The 22,751-nt window shown below is 35.8% G+C and overlaps 1 protein-coding gene across 5 annotated transcripts in view; it reads right to left on the minus strand.

Moving 5' to 3' along the window:
- Positions 1–4,764: 4,764 nt before the first annotated feature.
- AGMO (alkylglycerol monooxygenase) overlaps positions 4,765–22,751 on the minus strand; it is a 400,045-nt gene continuing 382,058 nt past the window's right edge. For 4 of the 5 annotated variants that reach the window (XM_047851089.1, XM_047851083.1, XM_047851086.1 and 1 more), the window contains one exon: positions 16,727–18,133. In XM_047851089.1, coding sequence (XP_047707045.1) covers positions 18,059–18,133 — 75 coding nt within the window. In that variant the 3' untranslated portion in view covers positions 16,727–18,058. Of the gene's footprint in view, positions 4,804–16,726; positions 18,134–22,751 lie in introns of those variants that run through there. The other variant, XM_047851087.1, reaches the window with a different exon arrangement.

Consider the following 22,751-nt stretch of genomic DNA (forward strand, 5'->3'; position numbering starts at 1 on the left):
AAAATAAACTCAAAATGGATAAAGGACCTGAATATGAGACAGGAAACCATCAAAACCCTAGAGAAGAAAGCAGGAAAAGACCTCTCTGACCTCAGCCACAGCAATTTCTTACTTGACTCATCTCCAAAGGCAAGGGAATTAAAAGCAAAAATGAACTATTGGGACCTCATGAAGATAAAAAGCTTCTGCACAGCAAAGGAAATAATCAACAAAACTAAAAGGCAGCCAACTTAATGGGAAAAGATATTTGCAAATGACATATCGGACAAAGGGCTAGTATCCAAAATCTATAAAGAGCTCACCAAACTCCACACCTGAAAAACAAATAATCCAGTGAAGAAATGGGCACAAAACATGAACAGACACTTCTCTAAAGAAGATATCCAGATGGCCAACAGGCACATGAAACGATGCTCAACATCGCTCCTCATCAGAGAAATACAAATCAAAACCACACTCAGTTATCATCTCACGCCAGTCAGAGTGGCCAAAATGAACAAATCAGGAAACTATAGATGCTGGAGAGGATGTGCAGAAACGAGAACCCTCTTGCACTGTTGGTGGGAATGCAAACTGGTGCAGCCAGTCTGGAAAACAGTGTGGAGGTTCCTCAAAAAATAAAAAATAGAACTACCGTATGTCCCAGCAGTAGTGCTGCTAGGAATTTACCCAAGGGATACAGGAGTACTGATGCATACGGGCACTTGTATCCCAATGTTTATAGCAGCACTCTCAACAATAGCCAAATTGTGGAAAGAGCCTAAATGTCCATCAACTGATGAATGGATAAAGAAATTGTGGTTTATATACACAATGGAATACTACGTAGCAATGAGAAACAATGAAATATGGCCTTTTGTAGCAATGTGGATGGAACTGGAGAGTGTGATGTTAAGTGAAATAAGCCATACAGAGAAAGACAGATACCATATGTTTTCACTCTTATGTGGATTCTGAGAAACTAACAGGAACCCATGGGGGAGGGGAAGGAAAAAAAAAAGAGGTTATAGTGGGAGAGAGCCAAAGCATAAGAGACTCTTAAAAACTGATAACAAAAACTGATAGGTGATGGGTATCAAAGAGGGCATCTTTTGGGATGAGCCCTGGGTGTTGTACGGAAACCAATTTGACAATAGATTTCATATATTAAAAAAAAAGAAAAAAAATTATAATTATAGATAGAAACATCCATTGTACACCCATATCCACAGTAGCACTTTCATACTGACCAAAAGTAGAAGCATAGCAAATGTCCATCAGTGGATGAGAGGATAAACAAAATATGATACATATATAGAATGGAATATTCAGCTTTAAATGTAGGAAATTCTAAAAAATGCTACATCATGGATGAATTTTGAAAACATGCTAAATGTAATAAGCCCATCAAAATGGTGATATGGTATGAGTCCACTTATATGAGATATCTAGGGTACTCAAAATCAGAAATCTACAGAAAGTAGAATGGTAAATTTGCAAGGACTGGAGGGAGGGGAGGAATGGAAAGTTGGTGTTTAACGAGTACATAGTTTTGGTTTTGGATGAAAAGTTCTGGAGGTGGATGGTGGTGATAGTTACACAACAGTGTGAATGTAGCAACAGTGTAATGCTAGTAAATGACACACTTAAAACGCTTAAAATGGCCAATATATGTTATGTATGTTTTACCAGAATAAAGATAATAGATATTGGATAATGTATTTCTTTAGTTTAAATATATTTTTAATTTTTTTTCCACGATGGCATATATTAGCAGTAGAGGAGGGTCCTGCCTTTAGATGAGTATTCTCTCCTCTTTACATATTTCCTGTCTTCCTTCCTGACTTCAGAGAAAATAAAATTTCTCATATCCAAAACCCACAGAGCTGGAACAAGATCCAAGTAAATGCATTTCATAGTGCCCATCTATTCTGCAGGTGGAAGAGAACAGGAGACCAGGTGTTTGAAGTTGGCAAGCGCTCGTATTTTTTAATCACCTGTCAGGAAATTCTGATGTTTTAATTTCCAATATGTAAGATGTTAATTTCTCGCTTTAGATGAATCACTTTTCTTGAAAAAGCTGGCTACTTTATCAACACCATCCTGACTTAAATACCTTTATTTGTCTAGATTTTATTCCTGGCTTACTCCTTGTTCAGTGAGAGATGAGAAACATGAGATTTTACATTTGAACACTCGTAGTTGTCCTTCAGATTCTCCTGTTTAACTACTTTTAGCAAGTTGCTTGCTCCTTGAAGACTCACTCTCCTCAATTTGAAAAAAAGGAGATAATAGCTGTTACTACGAACAATGTGAAAATCCAATGAGTTAATCCACTAGCCAGGAAATTGCTAATCTGTAGCCTCTATGAGACATTTGGGGGCCAAATTGCAGTCACATTAGAGTGAATTAAGCCTTTCAGCCTCAAGTAATTGTATTCAAATGAAGAACTGTATAAATCCAATTCTCTTTAATGGCATGAGGGGTTCAACGGAGACAACATTGAGATTTTAATAATTTTAGTCTATTAAACTGATAAAATTAGATAACTGTCCCCTTTGCAAGTAGTTTTCTATAATGTGATTATTGTTGTAAAGCACATTTTAATTAGGCATAAAACCATGTTTTAATAAATTAAAAACACTGCTAAAAATAACACTTTCTGGGGAAATAGTCTTTAATCTCATAACCACCAATCTGAATATTTTGACAATTATTTTATACTTAATCTGGCTTTTGGATATCTGTTTTTTGATGGTAGTGGTTTTGTTTCAATTTGCTTTATTCAGTTTTAGTACATGTTCATTTGAATTATTACATCTTTCTTCAGCAAAAAAGGAAAGAAAGAAAAAAAGAGGAGGCACGATAGGAAGGAAGGGAGGAAGCAAAGATTAAGGGAATCATGAGAGCTACAAATAAATTGTTTCATGTGTGACTGCATTTTATATATGCAGTACTGGCATTATATAATAAAATAAAATCTATTCTTTTAAGCTTTCTCTGGAATATAGAAGAGAAAATACTTCTGTAAGATTAAATTCATGAAAGTCTTTTACATTCATATTGTAATACAACCTGTTTTACACCTTCAAAGAGTTCATCACCATATTTACAATGATTCTTCAATGTACCATTTTGGTTGAGTATTGATTTTAACTAATTTTATCAGACTCTCTCTTAGAAAAATAAATACAAACTTAAAGGCATGATATATTTAAATTAGAAAATCTATGGTCTTTCAGTGTTTTGGTCGGGTTTATGGCAGTAGGCACACTGGGTCTCAACTGTTCTAACTTGATGATATTTTGTTGGAAAAAAAGTACCAGTGAATATATGTCTGTTTCTGGTAGGTGAATGAATGAGGCCTAGGATTTCTGAGTGTGCTTGACATCTCCTAAACCACGCACTTTGGCTATATATGATATATGGCCCCAGGATAAGCATTTCTTTCATGAAAGACAGCAGGGCTTCTGCCTTATGACTGCCAGTCTGCATCCCAAGGAGGCTGCCTTTTCATGTAGGCCAGGTGTGGACCTGGAGGGGTGAAGGCTGGTGATTTGTCTGAGATTTAATCATAGCCAGGGCTAGAAATTGCTTTTTCAAGATTAGAGCCCAAAAGGCTTGCTCCCTTCCTTAGGCTCTGAACCAAAGGTGAATAGTGAAAACCGCAATCTAGAAAGAATACATGGTCTTGTTTTCTATGAGAATAAGATTAATAGAATTTCAATAACATTGCACTTAAGAGACTTATTAAACTGGCTGAGAATCAAAATTAATTAAGCAGGTTCCAACAGTTTGTGGTGTGTGCACTTCCAATCCAGTCTTCTAAGTATAGCCCTGTCCCATATGATTTTCAAAACTCTATATACTGAATTTTAATTTTCCTCATGCGTAAGCTATTTGGTGGGCAAGATGTCCAGTCACACGTGCTGTGGTCTAAAACAAACCAATGCATAAAACTCATCTGTGAGCATTTACAGGTATATCAATATTCTTGTCACTCTCAATACCTTGGCCATTACAGTTGGAGAGTCTCCCTTTTATTGGAAAAGTCAACTCTAAGGCTGGTTATTGTTTCACTAATATTCTGTTGGTAATGTGCCACTTGGTAAAACTTGCTTCATGAGTTCCAGAAAGCACTTGGCTCCCGACTGTACAAAGAACCATTGCAAGCATTTTTGGTCAGTTTTGATTGAATGCAGACTGCAGGACTGTTTTGCGAAACCACATTATTCTTTCAAATGTTTCTTCAGTAGTCGCATATTACTTTCTAATGATAATCATTTGCATTTCCAGAGCCCTTTTTGCGCCTGATGTTTTACAACAAACTTACTCAGAATTCATCTGTCTTCACTGTGCTTCCCTCTGGTTTCAGCAGAGGCCTGTAGCTCCTGGGCTTTTGCACAGCCACCTTAACAAATGGCTGCAAAGGATGAGGAGGGAGAAGCCCGTGAAAACCACCCAGCTTAGGCTCTCCAGAGGGTGATGCCTAAAGCAGAATGCTAACATTTTCCATACTTGCAGAAAAAAAAAATTTTTCAAGGGTGAGCTATGAATTCTATTTCACCACCCAAAAAAAAAAAAAGTTTCTTCTATGAATGTTATTGCTCTTAGACGTCTTATATAACACAAAAGGTAACCTGAAGGTTAGGCGATTCAGTTGAATGTTTGGGCCCAACCAGCTCCCAGTTTTTCTTTTATTGTCTGCCGCCTCCGCCCCCACATACTTCTTTCTCACTCCAAGTCTGGTGGTCCATGGCGTAGTCTGCAGATGTCTCTCCCACACAGTGGAATCATTCCCTAATGCGTCTGTGCACTTCCAGGCTATGCTCATATGGGAAAAGGAAAAATTGGAAAGAAATAATAAATTTCTGGATTGGTCTTATTTCCTTTTGTGCCTTTCAAAAGTGCTGAAACAGACAAGAAAGTAACTTTAGACCTATTCACCTTTCCCACACTGCTAGCTATGGAAGGTGGTATATAAAGTGATTTTTCAATTTTTAAAATCAAATAAATAAACAGATAATCACATCATGCCATCTTTCATAAGTCTTGGGATGGCTATTCTGTATTAGAAAACTTTGTATAATTTTATTTCAATTGTATAGTTTTTAAAATGGGAGTAAAATACTGAACACTTGGAAAATGAGGTTATCTTTGGTGTATTCTGCATTCAGTTTATAGATGGTATCCCATAAATTTGAAATAATTTTCATAAAGAGATACTCTTCCCTATTTGCATGGCAGAGTATAGGACCAATAATGCTGAAAAAGCAGGGCTCATAGATAACAAAAGAAAAGAACCACTTTCATTTTCCCCCCTTCTCTTGTCTCTGTATTACCAACTCTTCATTTGTCTTTGACTGACATCTTGTGAAGCATTCATAATTTACTTGAGTACTCTTCGCAATGGTAACCCCTTTAGTAATCTCAGTCATAAAAATATTCTCAGGTCAAAATTAACATGTCAATGTCTATGTTTGAAAATACCTCTGAACTTCACTAAAATTGGGGTTTCTCCTGCTCCAGCAACCCTCTCCATCCCAATTTGGCTTGCTGTAGGTGAGAAGTATATAGTGACTGTGTGTGTGTGTGTGTGTGTGTGTGTGTGTGTGTGTGTGGAAGGGGCACCGGGGGTTTAGTCTTAGTTTTTCTTGATTTTGTCACATCTTCTCTCTCTCCTGAAGCCTAGAGTGTAGTCATAATTGAAGCAGAGGGGAGGAAAAGAGTCAGGAAAAAGCTTTCATACATTTTAACCCACAAACTGGTGGTGTTTAAGGCTAACCACCAGCTAGGCTCTCTTGGGTAAATTCCTCACAAGGATGATGTCTCCCCATCTTAGGGATGCTTTTCAACTGCCTAATTTGAGAGGAGGTGTAGCATGTCATAGGGGATAACAATATAGATTCTGGAACCATTACTGCTTGTATGGCCTTGCATAAATCAGTTAATCTCTCTCTTTCAGTTTTCATGGCTGAAGAATGAGGATAATACCATCTACCTCATAAGGGTGTTGTAAGGATTGAATAAGTTAATACATATAAAATATTAAGAAGAGTGTCTGGAACACAGTAAGCTCTGTGTAATTTTTTTTTTCCTATTGTGATGATTGAAAAAGCAAAATCAATAAGACACAAGTAAGTAAGGGAAGAATTACAAGAGAAAGATAAATATTTCGGGGGTTAAGCCTACAGATGGTGTTAAGGATGGTGTTAGTACTATGAGATTGGATAAGGGTACCTAAAGGGTGAGTGCAAACAGAATATTCAAGGATTGAGTCTGAAACACTGAGCACAATGGGGAGATGACAAAACCCCAGCAAGAAGGGCCCATGATGACTTCAGGGAAAACCTAGGTGAGTAAGGTGTTCTATAAACAGAGGGGGAAAGTATTTTAAGGGGAACAGTGTGATGATGGTGTCATATGCTGCTGAGAAGTCAATAAACTAGGGGCCATGAACTGGTCACTGGATTTAACAACATGGGCATTGTGCTGACTTTGGTAAGAGCAATTCCAGTGGAGTAGAGGTGGCAGGGCGTGGGGGGGGAGGGGGGAAGTGGGGAAGGGGAACTCCCAGCTGGGGTATGTCCAAGAGAGAAGGGGAAGAGAAAAATTAGAAAAACATAGACAACTCTGAAGGGAATTTGAGGTAAAGTAAATGGAGATGAATAGGGCCAGCTGGAAGCAAATGAGGAGTGAAATAAAAACTTTTAAAGTTGGGGGGAAAGTAGCAGCTTTTTTGCATGTTGACAGGAATGATCCAGTAGACTGGGGAAAACTGAGAATTACTGAAGCAGATGGGAATTGAGATACAAGCACAGAGTTTAGCACTATTTAAGAACATGAACAGTTCATTATTGGGAACAAATCTGGGAGGTGGTGCTAGGTCAGTGAAGCTCTCTTTGATAGTTTCTAATTTTTTTTTTTGTTTTCAGTGAACTAAGGAAGAACATCATCAACCAATACTGAGAACATGCTGAAAGTTTGAAGAGTATAAAATAGCCATCTTGGAAAATGGAAGAATGAATAGTACTGGGGAAGTATAGTATCATTGATGGTCAGAATTAAGAGCTTACCTGAGGTATGTAATCATGATAGGTGAGACTAGTTTCATGGCTGTGTGCTTTTCTTTATTCATATTCAATGACAAGAGTGCAGATAGAGAGGAGACCTATGGTTGGATTTAATCCTTTTATGATTAATAAGACCAGAATGGTGATTATAATGATTGATCATGAAATTCAACCATCTAACAAAGTAAGTAAATACATGAAGAAAGGAGAGACAAAGGAAATGTACTAGGAAGGCCTCAGGCCTCAGTGGAGTAGGCAGTAGGGATTCCTCACTACCCAAGGTAGTGAGCTGGAAAGAGAGGATGCAGTGATCAGAGATTGACATGTTTGAAGTTGAAACGATGACAGACTTACAGTTACTGGTAATGACTATATGACTGATGGCAGTCATTCAGGCAAGGAGATCAAGGAATAGAGATGCCAGGATACTAGGAAGATCATTTATGTGGATATCGAATTGCCAGGAATTACAAGAGGACTATTGGAGAAAATGACAGTGAGCCACCAGTAAAAGTCTTCAAGGAGTTAGGACAGAGATCCACAGAGTGGTAAAAACTGCCATGAGGAAATCGACCCATAAAGGATTTACAAATGAGAGAAGATGCCAACTCATCTGACATTTCTTTAGGATTGTTTTTTTTTTTTTTAATTTTCAGAGACCTATGGAAATATCTCATTGTATAAAATTTTCAAATCTCTAATCCATTCGAGAGCTGGAAGCGAACCCAACTTTGTGCTGCCGTCACTGCTGGCTGAATTTGTCAGCCAATAAAATGTTAACAGGCAACCTCTTCTCTACTGGCCGCATCTTTCTCAATTCCCTGCCTTCCATACCACTCTGGAGTCTCATGAGGAGACACAGTTGTGGCAGTGAATTCCAGTTATCAATAAATCCAAATAAAGCTGACTTTTATATTTTATCTTTGCCTATCCTATATTTGTTCTAGTACAGAGATACAAGGACAGAAAAAGCTATTTCTTGTTGCATTTTTTAAGCTGATAGGTTACATTTCTGAAAAACTTTGAGTTTCATAGTACATGTTGTTTACCATTCACATTTAATAATAAATTTAAAAACCAAATATTTTCCTGATACACTAAGCAATTTCTTTTTGTGTCCTGGGACTTTCCCTGCTGCTCCACTGGGCTGACCGCCCTCACATGTATGACCTGAATTTCCTGAGCTGTCTGTGAGTCCCTATACTAAAGGCTCTCAAGTACTATGTACACAGTGAACAGTCACTTATATATTTTTAATTTTAGGCGAAATGCCTATTAAAGGTCTCCCTGAGATTTTTCACTCCAAAAAAAGTGATAAGAAGGCCAAAGAAGTAATTTATTAGGTAATAATTCAAAATGTGGTGATCATAATAAGCACACAGAAGGTAAGGTAGACGCCTCTTCATACACAATTGCTTTAACTTAATTGTAGTAGAAATAAGGAAGGAAAAAGAAACAGAAGGAACAATAAAATACAGAGAGCAAAGACAATAGGCATTAGAAAGGGAATCATGTTTGAAAAATAAGAATTAGAGTTTGTAAATTGTTCTAGGATTCTTAAATGGATGAAGGACATTTTACTTCTTGTATTATAACTCCATTCGGAGGTTGTCTCCATTGACTTGATGTTAATGAACATACTCCGAAATAAAACCTCATTTATTTGTTATTGATTCAAGTTCAAATTCGATCAGAGTTTCAAAAGAAATGTAGTTTTATTATTTTAAAATATAGAAGTAACTTGGACTGACTGCTCACTGGAAGGTCAGAACTACAAAAGACCATAGACATGATCTGGTCCAGTGCTCATATTTTTGTGGTGAAGAGCCTGAGACACTAGATGGCCAGACTGGGTTTGGAGGCGTTTGTTATAAAGGCTCCTCAGCCACTTTCTATCTCCATGTATAACAATCAAGGCATTTTTTTTTTGTGAAAAAAGTTATTTTTAACAGTTTAAATGTGGTCCCAGGTATTCTCCTATAAATATTACAAAACATTCATATTTCAAAGTAGTAGAAAAAGAATCGTTTATTTATAGAGAGTGGAAAAAAAATTCAGACCAGCCAAGGACCAGTGATCACAAGCTTAAAATGAAGCTTCTGGTCGCCAGAAGTACTGCTGGGAACAAGACATCTTGCTAAATAGGAGAGAATATATCGAGCTTCCTTTCCTTAGACCAGGGAGTTTTACATGTTATAATGCAAATAATCCTACTGGGGATCTATTTATTCATGCAGATGCCAGAACCCATTTTCTGAGGTCCAGATTCCTAAAATCTGAAGTGGTGCCCTGGAAATAGCAGGGTGTTGTGATGCAGATAAATGTCAGCCCACAAACAGAAATACTAACCTAGTCAGACCATAAATGAGATTTACCATCAAGCCACTCAATATAGGCTTTTGTCAGATACCTTTCATGCATGAATACCTAATCTCTTAGATCTAAGAGCTGCAAAATAAATCTTCAGTCACACTGAATGGACTCTTGAAGTGATCAATGTTCAAAAACACAAGGATCTTTATACATCATATCAAATCTTTGTCACTTTGTAAGGGCTTTTAAGACACTAACATGTTAGTTCTTGTATTTACTTAATTAGTATGTTTAGCATTTAAAATATGAAAAGTGCTTAGCTCCACTTCCAGTATTTCAATTAAGGATAGATCACATTAGTATAAAGAATGTGAAAAAATTTCCTGTCTTTAGGACACTTAAGAGTGGATTATGTAGTGTTTATTGGTAGAGTGTCTAAATTACTGACCAAATATAAATGATTTTTCCTTCTCCCTCTTTCCCATACACACACACACACACACACACACACACTCACCCTTATGTAGCAACCAAAAATCTATTTTATTATATTGGGAGACTTATGTAATAGTATGTTCAAAACTATTTCAAAAATAACATTTTTTTTCAAAACTAAAAATAACAAAGCCATGTGAAGAAAGCAAATTAACAACAAAAAACTGTCCATACTGATTATATAGATTCTAGAATATTAAAAATAACATAAACTGAATAATTATCCTGATACATATTAAATACTTTAATCGGTTTCTTTTTTTAATGTTTATTTATTTTCAGAGAGAGAGAGAGAGAGAGCCAGCGCACGCACGCTTGTGACTCAGGGAGGTACGAAGAGAATCCCAAGCAGGCTCTGTGCAATCAGTGCAGAGCCAGACATGAGCTTGATCCCACGAACTGTGAGATCATTCATGACCTGAGCCAAAATCAAGAGTCAGATGCTTAATTGACTGAACCACCCAGGCACCCCTAATTAGTTTCTTAACTGCTTCCATATGTAAGCATGTCACTGGTATTTCTCTGAAGATTTTTTTTCCCAATACAGTCTTAATAGTTTGAACTCGTATTGTCTTGACTCTTGTCTGTAAAAAAATTTTAATGATGAAAATGTTCTTTATTAGGTATCTAGTGAGCTCAAAAAAATATGATATGGCAAATTAATCTTTTTTGCTGTATTTTTTCTTACTGAAAAACATAAATACTTAAGTGGAATGATTAGGATAGACTTTATACTATTGTTTGCATTCAGACTGATCTGCTTGAAATGTATTTCACAAAACTAAACACACTAATTTTTCTTTCTTTTTTTTAAATTTTTGTTGTTTCATTATTTGTATTGTTTATATGCTATAAACTTATAGGCTTTTTCTATTTTACTCCTTTATGGTACGTAATGTAAAGTTATCCATTAGAAAATAGGAGCTTCATTAATAATTTTTCTAAATCCCTACAAACAAAGATATTCTTGACGTTAATCATAGGATTTCAAAATTAAATGTCATATGAGGTTTGAACTCTTAAAACTTAATTTGTTCAGTTTTCTCTACTTTCCTAGGAATAAACGTCAATGTTTCCCTGTTTGCAAGCTCTGTTTTCAATAAATGAGATTTGCAAATAGCAGCAATAGCTGAAGTTGTGTCACTTTACTCATTGATATTTGCCTAAGGATTTCTAACTAGTCTTGAACAAAAAGCAACCAAGTTTAATAAACTCTACCAAGTACTTCAATACTATTGGAGGACACAGATTGGCTTACTTCTTCTTCAAAACTGTTCTTCAAAGACTCACATATTTATAAAATTGTTTGGCTATCTGGCAGCACACAGATCAATGGAACAAGAGATACAGAACCCAGAAATAAACACATGCTTATATGGTCAATTAATCTAGGACAGAAGAGGCTAAAATATACAATGCGGAAAAGACACATCTAGAAAAATGTTGCTAAGGACAATGTCTAAAAGACTGCTGCCTATGTTTTATTTTAATAGTTGCATGTTTTTAGGGTTCACATTTAGGTCTTTAATTCATTTTGACTTTATTTCTGTATATATGGTGCAAGATAATGCTCCAGTTTCATTCTTTGCTATGTAGTTGTCCAGTTTTCCCTATACCATTTATTGTCCCTGAGGCAAGGGAAACAAAATAAAAAATAAACTATTGGGACTACACCAAACTAAAAACCTTCTGCACAGCAAAGGAAACCATTAACAAAATGAACAGGCAACCTATGGACTCGGAGAAGATATTTGCAAATGAGATATCCAATAAGGGGTTAATATCCAAAATATATAAAGAACTTATACAATTCAACACCAAAAAGAGAGAGAGAGAGAGAGAGAGAGAGAGAGAGAGAAAAGAAAAAGAAAAGAAAAAAATAGGAAAAAGGAAAAACCAAAAATCAAAACAAATAATCTGATTAAATATGGGCAGAGGACAGGAGTAGACATTTTTTTCAGACAAACAGTTGGCCAAGAGACACATGAAAATATGCTCAACATCACTAATCATTAAGGAAATACAATTCAGAACCACATGAGATATCACATTACACCAGTCACAATGGCTAGTAGCAAAAAGACATAACAGGAAATAACAAGTGTTGGGAAGGACGTGGAGAAAAAGGAAACTTGTACACTGTTAGTGGGAATTTAATTTGGTGATTATTGTGGAAAACTGTATGGAGGTTTCTCAAAAAGTTAAAAATAGAAATATGATATGATCCAGTAACTCCAGAACTGGGTATTTACCCAAAGAAAACAAAACACTGATTCAAAAAAATATATGTACTCTCTGTTTACCGCACCATTATTTACAATAGCCTAAATATAAAAGCAATCTAAGGGTCCGCTGATAGATGAAAGGATAAAGAAGATGTGGGATCTACATACAATAAAATATTACTCAGCCAAATAAAAAAAATTAGGTCTTGCCCATTGTGACAACATGGATGGCCCCAGAGGGTATTATGTTGAGTGAAATAAATCAGACAAAGAAAGAAAAATACTGTATCATTTTAGTTATATGAGGAATCTAAAAAAAGAAAAAGAAAAAAACCAGAATGAACAAACAAATAAACAGAGTCATAAATACAGAGAACAAACTGGTTGTTGCTGGCCCAGGGTGGGGATAGAGGGTTGGAGGATGGGTGAAACAGGTAAAGGGGATTAAGAGGCACAAGCCTCCTATTAAAAAATAAAGAAGGCACAGAGATGAAAAGTACAGCATAGGCAATGTAGTCAGAAATATTGTAATAATATTATAATGTGACAGACAGCAATTACCCTTATTGTGGTGAATATGAAGTAATGTATACAATTTTTGAATCATTAAGTTGTACACCTGAAATTAATATGACATTGTACATCAACTATACCTCAATAATAAAAAAGAACAAATAAAATAAACCAGACAAAAATTTTCAAACGAAGATGAAAAATCAGAGGCAAACAGACAGGGCCTATGGCAACTATGTTTTTTGAGTGTATCTCCTTTGCCTGCTAGACCTCCTTGTACTTTCAATCTCACTGATGCTAACCTAAGTTTTTAAACTTTCAGGCTTTTAAAAATATATGTAAAAATAATCTCATGTTAAACTGATATTTGACACATTTAAATATCCATGCTTACTTAATCAGTATCTCTTTCTTTAAATTAAAAGCTTTGTTATAGGAACAGTATTCTCTGACATAGTGCCTCTGTCCTGTATATTTCTGAAACTCAAGTGGAGTGTCTAGAAAATGTTTCCTCACTCTAGATTCGTTATGGTCCCCGTATCTTAATTTTTTTAATGTTTATTTTTGAGAGAGAGAGAGAGAAACAGAAACAGAGACAGAGTGTCACTGGGGTAGGGCAGAGAGAGAGGAAGACACAGAATCTGAAGCAGGCTCCAGACTCTGAGATGTCAGCACAGAGCCTGACACAGGACTCAAACTCATGAGCCATGGAATCATGACCTGAGCTGAAATCAGACATTTAACCTACTGAGCCACCAGGTGCCCCTATCATTGGCAGAATTTTGAAGAATGCAATTTCTCTGGTACTACTTGAAGTGTACTAAATCAGGAACCCGATGTGCCCACAAAGAATCTGCATTTTTAAAAAGATCCACAGATAATCTTGGTGCATAAAAACAAAGTTTACTTCCTTTTGTTTTCTGTAATGTAAATCTATGCAAGTTCGAATTGTGCATTTTTTGCTGCTAAATCAAAGGGAGAACAAACTCTAGGAACAAACTTATGATTGATGGACACTGAGGCATCTGGAATGACTGGAAGGTCTGACCACAGAGGAATTAGAGTTGAGGAATTTCAAAAGAAGACCGCTCACGAGAGAAAACCATCAAGGCTTGCTTATTTTCTTCATTTGCTAATACTTTTTTCCTAATTGAGTCTTTGGGGAAGAAGGTGTTTAATATATTATGCCGTTGAGAAGAAAGGATGGCAGACTGGAGTGAGATTTGGAAAAACAATCTAATAATAGAAAAACATTGTTAAGTTTCCTTCTACTGAGGTAGGCTTCAGGTAGGGCCAGTTGGTGTTGTTGACCATCATGACATCAAAAATATTTCAAGATTCTGAAAACCAAAATAGCCTCTATGTTTACTATCTTTCCTTGAGATTCTGGGCTACAAATAAGAAAAAAAATAGAGGAGGGGGTCATAAAAAAGGAAACTCATTTCTAATCACTTTTGCGCTATTAAATGACATTACACCACAATGTGTACCGTATCTTACAGAATTCCATACTGAAAGGCATAGTTCCAGTAAAATAAAATTTAAGAACCTCTAAGAAACAATAATCCAAGCTGCTAAAGTTAAAGATAGCAGGGGTTCATATACTTTGGTGATTAACTCAATTTCAGATACAGAATTATGAATCCATATATTGCTGAATATCATGGCCATGAGAGGATTAGATTAAATTTAGCAAAACTAATTAGGAAGAACAAGATGAAGGGGAAGTAAACGATACAAAAAATAGAGCTAAAGTAATGGGCAGTTTCATCAAATAAAATCAAGTACAGGAATGGATTCCTTTTAGGCGTTTGGCAATCCTATGAATAAACCTATGGCCATATCATTCTTAGAGTGATTAGAAATTCTGCAGTCATCCACTTAGTCACTGAATCAATCCTATAACTAAGCCTCTTACCCTCCAAACTTTACTTTTGTACTTTGGAGCATCAAATTGAATAGGAGCTACACTGAACTTAAAATCCTGAGTCTATACTTCTAAAGATTTGCCATGGATATCTGGCATCATGGAAAGGAGAAACATCACAGACTTCACTGTCAGAATTGAGAGTTTTTAAATTTGGCAGGGGCACCCATTATATTTCACAGGCCAGAGCAAGTTTTTAAACCTCTGTCAGCCTCACAATTTTCTTCTGTAAAATGGTATTAACAGTGCTTAAGTCCCAAGATTTTAGAGACCAAATGAAATAGTTCTAACTGAGTACTACTCAACAAACAGATGTAGCTTCCCTCTCTCTATCCTTCATTATGGTAGGTTAGCAAATCTGAGAATCTTCATAATTATTTGCCAAGTTGGTTTACAACTCCCCATTGGATGAGTCCTATTTTTAGTGCCTTTCCTCTTGAGAGAATGAGAGAGAGGTAAAGTGCTTCCAGTCAAGAGTAAGCATAAATTACATGGCATCACTCAAGATTAATTCACAACATTTATAGTAGTTATATGATCTGTCATCATGTATTAGTACTCAGCAAGAGAAAACTGGGCTGGAAAATTAGCAAGGTTGAAGGTGAAGAATAAAGTGCCCCAGGTAACACACACAGGCCCTGGAAACACTACTTATCTGGAAAATTTGTAGCTTGAAAACATTTGCATTTTTAAAAAGAAAATCATTTATAATGATGGTGAGGGTAGCTAAGAGAGAAACGAGAGAATGGATACATTTGCATTTACTTCAAGAAAACTGAGTTTTCCCATGAAAATATCTTTTATCATTTTTGAATTTTTTATTCCCATTTTTAGGTCACTCCTATAAATTCATATATATATATATATATATACACACACACACACACACACACACACACACACACACACATACACACACACACACACACACACACACCCCATGGGGAAAACAAACTATTTGGACACACCAAAAACTTACTTAAAGATTTGTGAAACCTCTCTTTTCTTTGCCAGTCCATGAGGATATAACCTTTTTACTGAAGTCTTAAAGATGTAGAATATGAATATTCAGGATACTTATGCGATGAATTTAGCAATTTCAAGCCAGCAGAGGGCTCCCTGCTTTGACATGATCCTATATATGCAAAGTCCAGCACGAACTGCTGTTAAGGAACGAAAGCAGGGTTTAATGTTTGTTATGGGCTTAAAGTATTTGCTCGAAGTGTGGTACATTAAGCAGTTTAAAAAGATGAATGAAGCAAAGCCAAGTCTCTGCTTCTGACGCTAGAGATATAATTTGTTAATTGTTTCATCATGCAAAATTTAATCTTCCTCTGGTTTACTAGTTTGAAAACCAAATGTGCTTCAATTTTGCATCATGAGTCCACATAGACACCTGCTGTCTGATTTTTCTAATAGATCTACATTTTTCTCTGTTCACAGCTTAACTGACACATTTTAAAGATGAGACTAACGGACTGATCAGTGTCTTAATCCTGGAGATGAATGTAGGCAAAGCTCAATGAAGAAGAACATTAATTGTTTTAGTGCATATAATTTTGATTACAGTAGTCCCCGTTCATATGCAAGGGATACATTCCAAGACTCCCAGTGGATGCCTGAACTGCAAACAGTACAAAGTCCTATATAGACACTATGTTTTGTCTTCTATATACATACTCATGATAAGGTTGAATTTATAAATTAGGCACAGTAAGAGATTAACAAGAGTAACAATGAAATTGAACAATTACAACAATATACTATGACAGAAATTATGTGAATATGGTCTCTCTCTCAAAATATCTTATTGTACTGTACTTACCCTTCTTCTTCTTGTGATGACGTGACAAGATAAAATGCCTACCTGATGAGATGAAGATCGGCAAATGACCTAAGCATTGTGATATAGCATTAGGCTACTAGTGACCTTCTGGAAGTACATCAGCTTCCAGACCCCAGTTGACTGCAGGTAACCGAAACCATGGAAAACGAAACTATGGATAAGGGTGGGCTGTTGTACTTAAATTGTAAGTTTAAATTGAAGGAATACTGGAAGGAGGGAAGGAAAAAATTCCAACTACTTTCAACTTCTCCTGCCATTTTGAACTGCATCCGGCTACTTCATGTCAGTTCCTACCTAAGAAACACTTGGCAGATTTTTACAATCCCAATGAATAATGTACACACAACACTTAGGATAAATTTATTTAGAAATGTTTATTAACATTATTGTGACTATTTAAAATACAAGTATCTCCTACTTTTCAAAGTTTTGCATTAACGAAGCCACTTCACTTTTACAAAAGACCTATATTAGTACCCATTTTCCCTAACCTGTAAGAAACATGAAGAGAATTTTTGCTTCTATGAAAAAAGGTGAAAAGCAAAAATACACTCAGAGTTTGTTTCACAGTGAGCAGTTATAGAGGCTGTGCACATCTCAAGCAGCAAGAGCTGCAGGGCCAGGCTCCTTCCCACGGAACCACACTCAGCATGTCAGTGTCAAGCTGCCATAGTTTTGAACTGTGTCTCTGAGCATCTGTGCTTTATTCTGAGTTATTTTGTTCATCCATTAGCAAGATATGTCTTACGGTATCAGAAAAACCTATGAGAGATGTTTCGGACGGTTGGGGGGGGTGGTCTGGGAATGCTTTAATGTTTTCCATATAAATTAATGGTAATTGCTTCTTCAATTTGTACCATTTTGGCTGATGAAAGATTTCATAGGAAGGCTCTACTTTCAGGTGGCAGGGGAAACCCGAAACAGAGAATCACAGGTTTCTGAAATTACAGGTTTGCGAAAGACCTGAGGTTTTGTTTTTTTGGGTTTTTTTTTTTTGTAAAAGTGAACATTTCTTTCAGTTAGTAAAAATAGGTACTAATGGAAGTCTTTCATAATACGTAAAAGCAAAGCATAACACAAGCTTTCAAAGAACAAAGGATGTCTGACTGCATACTCTTCAAATTGCCAAAACAAACTGACCAAACATATTAGACATATGTATTGATCTGTTGTATAAACAAATTCTGATAAATTCTACTCATTTTCACTTCCATGATGTCTTTTTCTGTAATGTAGTTGCTTAGGTTATGTGGTTTTCAAAGGTAAATATAGCCTTATGCAGACAACTAATGTAACACATGTTTATGACAACAAATATTGATGTAAGCACAATTTTAGCATGCAGCAAAGAAAATGTCAAAAAATGCAAATGAAATCTTCATTCTTTTTAAGTTTCCTCCCTTCCTTTTCTCATACACTTTGACTCAGATGCTACAAGTGAATATAACATGATTGTATTTGATATCACTTGTTTTCAAACCCATTAATAAAGGAAAGTAATTGCAGCACACTTTAATTTTAATAGAAAATAACATATGGAAAGCAAGCAAAAGCAGATAAGCATATTCACCTTTCATTAAAAAAATGGTTCATATAATCATTATATAAGATAATTATATTTCCACAGACAGTCATAATATACTGTGGTTGTGGATTACTGATTGAAACAAGAGAATTGAGTACAAACTTATTTCCAAGGGCCGGAGGCAAGTTGTTTTATGCTTCTGACTCCCCAGAAAGCAATGCAGATGGAAAAAAAAATCTGAAGAAATAAAACACAAAGAGGAAAAAGAATTAAAAGTGAATCAATACTTTTGTTCAACTGAGTTCTTTGAAGGGGAAAATGAACATCAACATTTTAGACACTATAAATTAATCAAATTGAATCTAGCAGTTGCTCACTGATAGAATTTACCCAACCTAACTTAAAACACATTACGTCAGAGAAAAGAGTAGGAGTAAAATGCTTTGTTTTTTTGGCTTTTATTATTTATTTATTTATTTATTTATTTATTTATTTATCTATCTATCTATCTATTTTACTTATTTATTTATTTATTTTACATCCAAGTTAGTTAGTGTTTGCCTTTTATTTTTTATACTCTCAAGTCTGGGTCATTTCTAGGGATGGGACTATGAAACTTAGATACTGAATGAAACAGAACTTTCTTCTGGCCTCTGGGCCTTCTGCATGTGGAATGTACTGTATGAAATGATCTCATTGTTTATATAGTTTAAGAAGCATTTGGAAAAGGAGAAATAAAAACATTATAAAGAATCATTCCTCTCTGGGGCAATGTGATCTAACATGTTATGAACTTTACCCAACACGAATTAAATGTTAAACATCACTACTGATTTACCTTCTCACTCTGGTGATCTTACAGGTATGAAAAACTGTACTACAAAATTCTCTTTAAGATTCATGCCATAACTAACTCATAATAAGCAGCCATCAGAGTTCATTGAGTTTACTTCCCTGCTTTCAAGTAATATCACACATTCCCAACAAATCACCCCAAATTAGCCAAAAATAACTTGATTTCTGATGATCTTAGCAATAAGGATTATATAGTCATTCAGTAAGAACTCATGGTTGCAGAATTTTTTATTATGTGTAATCTAAATGCCATAATGCCATAACACACATATCTTCTCTTCTCTTGATGTAAAATCCAAGCACTAGTCATGGTCTTTACACCATCAGAGTTCTCCTAAGCTAACTTTTCCCTTTACTCTTTTTTTTAAATTTTTTTTTCAACGTTTATTTATTTTTGGGACAGAGAGAGACAGAGCATGAACGGGGGAGGGGCAGAGAGAGAGGGAGACACAGAATCGGAAGCAGGCTCCAGGCTCCGAGCCATCAGCCCAGAGCCTGACGCGGGGCTCGAACTCACGGACCGGAGATCATGACCTGGCTGAAGTCGGACGCTTAACCAACTGCGCCACCCAGGCGCCCCCCCTTTTACTCTTACCTATACACTAACATTAAGCTACAAGGTTGCCTTATGATCTCCATTTTAGGTGTTGTTTGTATGATGATAAAAAAAAGAGTAAAGCCCAAACAAATGGGTTTATGCAAGAGTCTCTCCATATGTTGTTTTTTTTTTAATTGTGCAAAGCTCCTCTCCAAACTACTAAAATATGACCAGTTCTTGTCCCCAGGAAGAACCACTATTCCTGAAAGATCCACAAAAATATACAAAGGAACAAATTTAAGTAATAAGATGCAGGCATGGGAAACATTCTGGGGTGATGGACTGGGGAGAAGCCAAGGCCATTAACTGAGGCCAGCCATCAATTCAAAGAAAATAGCTTGAATTGTGGTTATTATGCTGTGAAAGCCTGAATATGAAAACAACAACAACAACAACAACACCTTCCTAAACCATGGTATTAGATTCACGGCTAGGTTGTTCTGTTTCATATAGAAACTTTCATATGTTCTTTCTAGAGAACCATGATCCTTCACGTTAGTCACTCTGCAGTTTTGTTCCAATACATGCATTCCTTTCAGCCTATAATATGCACAATGTAAAAAAATATATATCAAAAATGAAATCTACAGTTATGTTGAAGCAGAAGTCAAGAATAATATTAACATTATGGAGTTGCTTCAGAAATCAAATACAATATATTTAAAGGTTGATTTTGATTTTGTTTCTTTTGACTCTAATTCAAGAAAAATGACCTCATGGGATCTCTTGTGATTTTGCCAAGCAAAATAATATCAAGGTGAAGAGTATTTATGAAAGCCCTTTGTGCAATGAATTGAATTAGTCTATGAAGATGGGTAATGTTGACAGATGGCTAGCTGTAAAGAGAACTTTCAAATGGGACAGAGATGAAAAATGCATAATATCAGTATAAACAGTTTAATTCAGATCCATAACATTTATGAACCCGAAATATATTTGGCAATAGAAGTTTTTACTGGTTTTTCAGGGTGCCTGGGTAACTTAGTTGATTGAGCTTCCAACTCTTGATCTCCACTCATGTCATGATCTCAGGGTTGTGAGATCAAGCCCAGCATCAGGCTCCGTGCTGGGTGAAGAGCCTGTTTAAATTTTTCTCTCTCCCTCTGCCTCTCTCACTCTCCCTCTCTCTGTCTCTCTCTGTCTCAAAAAAAGAAGTTTTTATTGGTTTTCAATTTAGTTTTTCGGGTCACAAGGATTCCAAGGGTGAAGGCTAGGGAGAAGGAAACCTCTAAACTATATGTAAAATTTTGCTGGTAAGTCATGATTCTCCTCTTCCCTACTCCCTACCCACTAGACTATCTATACTTCCATCTGGGATCCTAGAAATAGTAACAACTTCTGACCTAATGAGAGAATGAAAAAAAAAAGTTCAATTCAGTTCATGCCTTTGTTGTTAACCCATAACTTCCCAACTAAATCTTTCTGCTTTTGAAACTATAAATCAAGTCCTATTTCCTTAATGACCCATCCTTAACTAAAACATGAGGATTTTATCTTTTCCAATTATCTAAAATGCTTTCAGCTCCTTAAGAAAAATGAGATATTTAACAATTTATAGTTTTATTTTGTTTGGCAGGTTTTGGCCCCATTTATTATCTCTTCAAAACATGGGGTGAGGAACTGATGATGCATAGAAATCCAACTCAGATTCAATATTAATGTGCAGTGAGACCCTTGATTAAACTAGCCATTGTCCTAGGTGCCTTATTAGATTATGATGTTTAAATCTCATCACAAACTTTGCCAGATTGGTACCCAATTTGCTCATGAGGCAATGGGAACCTAGAATTTATGTGGTTTAACAAGAAATCACAAAACTACTAAATATCAGAGCTGGGATATGGGTGTTTGTTTATATAGCATCTCTCAGAAAATCTAACTACACATCCTAGGATGTCAGTTCAGTGAATACGTACATAAGTAGTGAATTCTTTCCTCTTTTTTTGTAGTGATCTGTACTTGCCTAATGATTTTTGAGTCAGTAACTGCTAGGTTTCTGACACTTTTCACAATCAATGTTTTAAACATAAATTGGGGTTTTTATATATAATGAAAACCAGATTGACACAGAATCATAAAAATTAATACAATGAATATGCCCTTCTCAAAATATGCATGACCTTGAAATAGTCACTCAATTGCATTAGAAAATAACTAGGAAAAAATAGATTTTCTCTTGTATTTTTTAATGTGTATGCATATGTATCCTAAATATATATTTAATATATAATTTTAGGCTGGAAAATTATTTAACATGGACTCCATAAACCAGTTGATGATTGGAGTCATGCCATTTTAATTTTCTCTTGTCCAAACTTTCTCTTGATTTTTCTATCAAGCTGTCCATTTTGGGTCTCCATAATTGATTAGATTAAATGTGTCCTTTGAAATGACTGTTGATTAACATATTTCTCAATCAAGTATTTATTCAAGGAAGACAGGAGAATTACTACTTAGGCTAGCATAAGATTAAATGGCAACCAAAGCCAGTTTTTGCAACATACTTCTCTAATCACAGATCTGATGTTTCTGGATATGTACAAACTCAATGAACACTTATTTTATCCAAGTCCCAAGATTTTAACAGCTGGATTCAAAATATGAAACAGAGGAAGTTCACTCCTGGTGTCAAGCCCTCCTTGAGCTAACACATCATTAGTGGCCCTTGTCTTCAGGCTATTTCCTTGACTTCCCAGGGCCCTAGACTCTGATGCCTGAACTTTGGCCTGTACAGATGCTCTCCACGTTTCCTTCACTCTTTCCAAAAAAGTGCATCAATTGACAGGTGGCTAATCTGAACCACTCACCCATACTAAAACACCAGTGGGAACCGATGAGTTATTCTACTGCCCCTCCCCGTTATGTCTGTGTTTTAAGAGGCCTTATTAAAAATGGCTCTACTTATGAGAAAATCAGGCATCTAATCTTAAAGGAGACAGAATAGTATCCGAAGATGTACTTCTGGTGTGCATGTGACATCTCCTCAAACTGCTATCCCTCAAATTACATAGCTAGTGGATTGTTCTTACACCTATGTACATATCTGTCTCTGTTGGTTTGAATCTGCCTACCAAATGTATTAATAAATGACCTGAGAAGCAAATAAAATATCATCTTAGGTAGTGGACTATTTCCATTAGAACTAGCCAGCAACACCCCACACTTCTCAAAACATTTAACTCTCAGATAAATTGCAAAAAAAAAAAAAGAAAGTTTTAAAGTACTTGAAAAATTACCCACAAGAGAAACAAAATCTCTGAGATAGCTGAAATTTACTTGGATTCTCAAACTTGTATCTATTGGTACAAATACTTAAATAGAATATGCTGAGAGATAACATCTCATTTAATTTTATGCTTATCCACAGTGGCAATGTAATTACATATACAGAATCACTAGAGA

Source organism: Prionailurus viverrinus, chromosome A2, assembly GCF_022837055.1.
Source record: "Prionailurus viverrinus isolate Anna chromosome A2, UM_Priviv_1.0, whole genome shotgun sequence".
Taxonomy (NCBI): Eukaryota; Metazoa; Chordata; class Mammalia; order Carnivora; family Felidae; genus Prionailurus; species Prionailurus viverrinus.